At 36.8% G+C, this 8,066-nt stretch overlaps 1 protein-coding gene across 1 annotated transcript; it reads right to left on the minus strand.

The window, feature by feature from the left end:
• Positions 1-3,121: 3,121 nt before the first annotated feature.
• On the minus strand, positions 3,122-3,901 carry LOC145671967 (charged multivesicular body protein 1b-like). The gene has a single exon (XM_081741160.1). It carries the CDS (start codon positions 3,881-3,883, stop codon positions 3,278-3,280), a length of 606 nt encoding a protein of 201 aa, XP_081597286.1. The 5' UTR covers positions 3,884-3,901; the 3' UTR covers positions 3,122-3,277.
• Positions 3,902-8,066: the final 4,165 nt, after the last annotated feature.

Genomic DNA, 8,066 nt, shown 5'->3' on the forward strand with positions numbered 1-8,066 from the left:
GTTACCTTCATGAGACGTTAACTAACAGAAATATCTTCGTAACATGCAATTAATATTGATGTTTAATTTTAATTGTTTCATTTTATAATTTAAAATTTTTAATATGTTAACAACCGTTATAAGTTACTGTTCCATTTTAAATTTTTAAATGAAATGAAAAAATGAAATCTTTAGTTTTACGTCCCACAATTATGCCAGTTAGGCTAAAGAAGATAGTTATAAATGCAATGGCAGGAAACGGAAGAACCCCGAGAAAACCCACGAGCACGGTGTTTGTCCACACGGTGCGAGGTGGGATCGAACCGGGGACACCAAGCACCAGCGGCGAACGCTCTACCACTGAGCCACGGCGCCCCCTTTAAATTTTTAGTACCGGTATAACTGTTTTTGTATAATCTTTATTATTTTCACTTTTTTCTTTTATTATTATTATTATTATTATTATTATTATTATTATTATTATTATTATTATTATTATTATTATTTTAATATTTTTTCTAAATATCGATCAATTTTAAAGTTTTCCCTCAATTCTTCTTGCTTCTCTTAATAATTTTTCATATCCGTAATTTTTATCCTTGAGCATTGAATTATATTTATACCACTTAAGCTTTTAGTAGAGACTCAAAGATGAAAATAAAATGTTTACTTGGAGCGATTAATCGATTGTGAAGGAAATAGCTTCTCTATCTGTTACCATTTTTGTCTTATTAGCGATCAACTTTAAAACCGGAAGATATCAGAGTAGAGATGTAATACATTCTTGGAACGTTTAATTGAGTGCAGAAAACTGCTTCCCACTATATGCTTACCCAATCAATTCTCTTGCACTCACCCCGTTATCCGCAACATATTATTCTTGCCTTCATCTTCACTCACACACCCGCAATCGACTCCCTCACACTCATATTCACTCGCACTCAACTCATCTTTCAAAATGAGGTAAAATGAAAAGTACCTCTTGAGATAAAAATAAGTGAGGATGTCCATCTCTATTAGGTCCCATAACCTCACCTCTATAGTAAGACACACTTTTGTATTAGTAAAGACAAAACCTTTACTTTCTTGGATGGGGGACAAGCGAGAGGCAGAAGCAATTTTGGATATAGTATACTTAAAGCCGCGTCAGTTCCCGAAGGAGCTGGACGCTCATACTTTTAGGGATTATTCATTGAGTATCTACGAACTTATCAAGGGGGTAACAAAGCGACTTTGATTTACTTATCGACTGATACGAAAATAAAAAAGAACGTACCTGTGCTTTATATATGCATGTGTAGTGCCCTTGTACTTTATCTATGACTATGTGTGTGTGTGTGGGGGGGTGTTTAACGCATATCGTATGTCTTGTGCACATGGATACTTCTTACTATTGCACTACGTAGAAAATTTATGGTATTTCATGTAGAAGTGGTAATAGAACACAGAAGAAACGCAGATCATGGCGTTCTCATGTATACTATTACCGCAATTTTTTTCGGAAGCAGCCATTTTTTCGTAAGCCTACCCCGAATATATACTACAATTCCGTTTAAGCGAGTCCCGGTTAACCTAATTTCCGGGTTAACCGAATTGCTGAAGAAAAGCTTTTACTTGAAAAGCCAAAAACGAATGTTGATTTTGTTTTCATATGATAAATTGAACTTCATTGTTTTGACTACATGACCTTAGTTTAGCAATGTTCAGTTTGGAATGCATCATATGTTGCCAACATCTTTTTATGCTAAATATATATGAAATATACTGTAGGCTACTGTAGGGGGCTATTCAATATGAGCTTCTCGACTACAAATTTTCATAATTCACGTTTCTAAGCACGTACATTCACGAAAGTGATATCAAATTTAGGAGAAACTCAAAAACAGTTTTAGTATCTTGTCAAATCTGATGTATTAGTTGCGTAGCTCGCCGCTAGAGCGACAGTAACACACGATGGCAGCAAATGAAGAAAGGAAAAAAAAATTTTGTGTTCTAAATTTACATAGTAACCAGTCTGTAATTAGTGTCCAAAGAAGTTCTATAACTAAGTTTGGAGAAGAACCCCTTAGCAGGCCCTGTATTCGTAAATGGTACACTTCGATTTTAAGGCAAGAGGATGCATTTACAAGAAGAAATCGCCCAGCCGCCAATCGGCAAGTGTGGAAACCATGGAGCAAGTACGGGCCAGTTTTCACGAGAAGCCCATAGAAATTCACGATGAAAACAAGCAGAGAATTGCAGATATCACAGCCTATTGTTTGGAGAATTATCCGTAAGCTACTAAAATTTTGTTCATACCGATTGGCATTGTTGCAGGTGTTGTTGAGACTAGTTTAACACACAAAAAGCTTTCCTGTCCTCATTCGCTGCCATCTTCTGTTACTATCGCCCTAACGGCAAGCTGTGCAACTAATACATCAGCTTTACCAGATACTAAAACCTTTTGATTTTCTCTTTCATTTGAAATCATTTTCATTTTTGTGTGTTATAATAAATGTGAGTTATTAAAGTTCGTAATTGGGAAGATCATTTTCAATAACTCTTTATATATGCCTAGGTATAAAAGACATTATTACGGCTTAACTGGTTCTTTTTAACTGAAACATCATTGGTCCTATTCAGGCCCTATCCAGGGGATCTAGGTGCCACCCCTAAATTTTTACTGGCCCCCTCTAAAATTTTCACAGTAGGCTTGCAAATGAACTATAATATTTTTGGATCGGGCCCCCCTAACTTCCACCGCGCTGGCTACGGGCCTGGTCCTATTAAATTCGGTTAAACAGAACTCTAATGCAATACCTTTATATTTCCTGGCCTACATTATAATACAACGTGTCTGAGCCAACAAACAAGGCTAACAGGGAGACGCCCGTCGAGGGGCACCGATATCTCTGTAAATTTGGAGAGGGGGCACTCAGGCGCAGAAGGTATACATATAAGGATGTTAAGAAAAATTGCATTAAAATTATGCCAAATATTGTATATTCATAAATACACTAGAGGGGCCCACATGAGCTTTTGGGGGGCCAAGCCTCCTGCCCCCCCCCCAGGATCGGCGCCCTTGCGCCCGTCCCTTTGCTGTCCACTCTAGCGTAACCACTGCTTTGCAAAGCAGTAAATATAAACAATAACCAAGCATGTATCTGTTAGGAGGCAAGTAAAGAGCTTGCCAAAGACTCCGTCGCTTTTATTGTGGTGTTAACATAGTTATTTGTGAATTTTAGCACAAATAAGTGATGTATCTAAAAAAAAAAATTAAGTCATGAAATCACACAGTTCTTCAACCATCATCCTTATCCTAATTTTGTCGTAATTTAGATAAACGTTGGGTCAGCTCATCTTGTTCAGAGCTAGATACACCAGAAGAAACACTGACGCCCCCAGCCTGTTCTTGAGGTAAAATCAATTTAAGTTCCAAGCCAGCTTCATCTGCGATTTGGTGCATAAGACTATCAACCTCAGTTTGAGGGACTGTCGTTGTGGTAGTTTGAGCCATTGTGGATTCGACGCATGAGTTCTCTACATCCAGTTGTTCAAATTGGCGCTCAAACTGATCCATTAGAGCAGAGGTCTTCTCTAAATTCATGGCTCTTGAAGCCGCGTCAATGGCTCGAACAACACCAATCATGGACTTGTTGACCAATCCTGTTGTTATTGAGATCTGAACTTGAGAGGCCACTGCTTCAACTCGTGAGCTCATTCGTAAGTAGTTGACGGCTTGGTGTCTTAAGCGAACAGCATTCTCAGCATGGATTTTGGCGTTTTCAAGATTTCCCTTCTGAATCGCTTTCTTGCATTTTATCTTCTCGGCCTGTTCTTGTTTTTCAAATTTCCTGGAATTTCGTTCCAAGTCTTTAGCTGCAAATTTTAAATTGAACAAATGCTTTTCCAACACTGACGACATAGTAAATACAGTTTTATCCCAGCACTTGTTATGAGTACAAATTCTTGAGTTACAATGCAAGAAGGTTACAATGCAGGAGTTCTACAAAGTTCACATTTTCACTCTTGAGTCCTTGCAGTACGATTAAAGACCAAAACTCAATCTGCTTTTGTTTACAATATACCAACACGGAAATCATTAAACCTAGATGTCATGTTGAATAGAGAGGATACTTAAGAAACGATATATTAATATAGTTGATCTACTTTGTTAAGCTTAAGATAGTATTTAGGAAAATACATTTTTATAATTGATTTTGCCATTATTTAAATGTTTTCTTCATTCAATAAACGAATTTATTTCTATGACAACCAGTATCTGCAACAGGGTTGTATTAATGAAATTCTTTTAAAACTTAAATTATTAACAATCGAGATTACATCACGAAGATACGACAGTTGCCCTTCAACATTAGTTTATATATGTTTACTACATATGCTCATTCAGCTCGCATAAGAGGCAGGGGTTCTCAACTAGAACCCGAAACTCTACCTGCAAGCCCGTCAGATACCAGAACGAACGAATCGAGATTGATCCGAAGATATCCACGTAGCATAAACATGTCTCATGAAAAAAAAAAAAAAAAAAAAAAAGGCTCTATTCTAGTTTGCGATCAACTCAATTCTTGCCCGTTTAGTGATCACCTCAGATTGATAGGTGGAAAATTTTGTCAATTATGTATATTTAAAAAAGTACAGTTTGCGATCAAATGCTTTCTTGAACAAAATCTTCGGGAAGCAGAAATCATTGACCTGCTTGTTAGGTTCATTTTTTTAACTGTTAATACAAGTTCTCTGATAGCTTACAGTGACGTTGCCACAACTCAGGTGTCAATGCTTTTTTCAGTGCATCTATAATGGCAATTTAATTAATGTTTTTAGGACAGTGAAAGTGATTGGTGACACTAGTACCTAAGTAGGGACTGCATTGTTCCAACGCATGTAGTAAGAAACGTCAGAGACCATCTTTTGTTGGCCCTGCTATAAGTGAAGTAGAAGCAGTGTTGCCACGGTACAAGCTCTGAAATGGGCTGAAAAATAGTACCAAAAAGGGCTGAATTCATAATTTTATACCAGTGTGATAGATTTCTCTGTAACACGAAGCTAAAAGAGATAAAGCTCTAGAATATTCCCAATCCCCGCCCATCTTCCAGGAGTCCAAAAATCAACGCGTCGAGATAGATCTATAGAAAAGAAATGTTCGGGTATCTTTATGTTCGTCAATATGGCGTCACTAGTAAACAACTTAGTCCGGTAAGTCGGCAACTAAGTCAATGTATTTTTTTCGTGATGTTATCCTTTTGCTGTAGAATCTTTGCAACGACACATACATTATAGACTTACTTGAGCACACGCTGGTCTTCAGAATATTCAACACTTGATACAACTTAAAAAAAAAAAAAAAAAATCAAGCAAAAATTTCACCACATTGCATCTTCCTTATCTCCTTCATGTGCTGTGCGAATGCACCCATCTTGCGTCATTTGTTTCCCGGTATAGTTCGAATTACGAATTTTCCACACAAACTTCGTGGCGTTATGCAGTGCAGAGTCATAGAATGAATGTTCAACAGCATTTTTAAGAGTCCAGAACACAGTATGAGTAACGTGAGATGTAGGAAAAATCTTACTGATACTTTTGAAAATGTGACAAATATTTGTTAAATGGTGCTGAATTGGGTAGAATTGTATCAACTAGTGTTGTGTCGATCATGAACGATTCGATCATTATGAACGAATCGTGGCGTGAATCAAATGAATTATGATTCTTTTCATAAATGAATCGATTCTTCTAATGAATCATTTGTACTTCACTGAATTCTTTGCCGTGATCGAAATGAATTGAGAATCACAAACTGCCAGCTTGTGAGAGACAATTGGCGAGGTTGCTTTTGCAAATGTGCTTGCAGTTCACGGGGAGTGAAAAAGAAAGAATACCATACGCGCGCCTTTTCTTCCTGCTTTTGTAGATGCGTGCGATTTTTTTCTTTCTGCGTGGTAGGGTTGTTTCCTAGGAAGAAAGGGAAAAAATGAAATGAAATCTTTGAGTTTTACGTCCCACGGTTATGCCGGTTAGGCTAAAGGAGACGGTGATGATGAGTAATGAATGAAATGGTGGAATGAAGAAAGTGTGAAGAAACGGGAGAACCTCGAGAAAACCCACGCACACGGTGTTTGTACACCACAAAGTTCACTTGGCGGGAGCTAGGAAGAAAGGAAGCCGCGTTGTTAGATTACTTTCAGAATAAACTTTTTGTTACTTGCTTCTTGTCGTGAAGTACTGACAGTGTTGTTGCTCAATTAGATGTAATACGATTTCGTAATTAATATCAACATATTCTTGATGAGCATTTATCCATTTTATTAAGATACTGTACGTGCATTGGATAAAATTATTTTCATTACTTTCAACTGCAGTAGCCAAAAAGGTCAATTTTAATGTTTTATAATCAACTCAAAGTACTATATTATATTCAATGTAAATACAGTACTTACACAGAAAAAGTGCACTGTAAATTATTTGTACTGTACAAAATTGATTGTAAAATGTATATGTAGAAAGACGGATAAAGATTCTTTCTGGAAAGACAATGTATTGCATCTTTCAGTAAAAAACACTTGTCCACTTGTCCACTTTTTGCTTTTCTTCTATTGAAACATACATAAAGACACAAATAGTTTTCTGAGCTTCCATGTAAACAAGATGTGGGAGACCCGGAATTGATTCCCGGCGGAAGCTCATGTAGTTCGGATTTCATGTTAATCAATAGGTCCACGCGTCATACAGCCTCGCTGCTGAATCGGACGTTAAACTGAAAATCAACTCAATTGAAATTTAACTAACGGTTTTCTCTTAGAAATGTAGACAAACACTGATGATAACAGGGGTGGCCGGATACAAAATCCGCCAGGCCAAGACGTTTCTCCCGGGGCATTTCTCAGATTGGGTTCAATTGGGGTTACCAGTATTTTCGCAAATATATTTTCATCTATTGCTTATTGAAGTAGTAGTGGCTCAGTGGCAAAGCATTCACTTCTTATGGATGGGGTCCCTGGTTTTCTATTAGCGCCAAATGGGATTTATGGTGGACAAACACCATATGTGTGGCTTTTCTCGGGGTTCTCTTGTTTTCGCTCGCTTCCTTGATTTCACCATTTCATTCATTCTCATCATTATCGTTTCCTTTAGTCTACACGATGATAATCATGGAACGTAAAACTTTAAAATTTCATTTCATTTTGCGTTTATTCAATGTCTCCCCGAGCTAAATCTTTTAAAATTATCACAATAGTATTAAATATATGTTCATGTGTACACTCCCTCTTTTTCTCTACCTCGAAGATCAGTATCTTTCCCAGTCAAGAATAAAATAGAACATATTTTAGAATATAATAGAATAAAATAGAAATGTTGCAGTTTAACGTTCCATGTTTATGTCCATTAGCCTAAGGAAAACAAATGGTTAAGGCAAGTAAACGATGATGGAAGAATAGTTGGAATGAGAGTGTGGAAGGAAAGAGGAGTGGATTTATCCAATAAAACCCACGGACATGATGATGTACACCACAAACTTAGTTAGCAGTGGATCAAACCAGGGACCCCGCACAAAGAAGGCATGAGTTTTATCAGTGAGCCACGGTGACCCCTAGGATAGAATAGAATGGACTGCGAGATAACAATTTACTTTAATTAATCATGCGCATCTTCTTTACACTACAGGGTATAACTCTGACTTACAGCAACAAAAGAAATCCATTAACATGATGTGTACTTTACAAAGTTGATGACTTGGACAAATAATACCCAGTAGAAATGAATATAACGCTACAGACTCATTATATAATGTTTTCTGTATTTAAAACCAAAAGCATGAATGTCGCCAATACAGAGTTCTATATTTTTTTCGATATTAATATGTACGACAATTAGAAGTTGAAAATAAATTGTTATAACTACTCATATCCCACGAAAATCTTACGGAGTATATTTCAACAAAATATTTCCTCGAAAAACTGAAGTTGGCAGAAAAAAACGTGGAGATTGCAACACATTTAGTGTTTTCTCAAGCTCTAATATGAAAGCAGGATGCAAAAAATAACAACAATGGGAGTAGAAAAACAGAATATGATTGAAACTTCATAATT

Source organism: Thermobia domestica, chromosome 15 (genome assembly GCF_964235325.1).
Source record: "Thermobia domestica chromosome 15, izTheDome1.hap1.1, whole genome shotgun sequence".
Lineage (NCBI taxonomy): Eukaryota > Metazoa > Arthropoda > Insecta > Zygentoma > Lepismatidae > Thermobia > Thermobia domestica.

Bases quoted from the DNA above. Each gene is read 5' to 3' on its own strand.
- LOC145671967 (XM_081741160.1), bottom strand. From the start codon at position 3,883: ATGTCGTCAGTGTTGGAAAAGCATTTGTTCAATTTAAAATTTGCAGCT.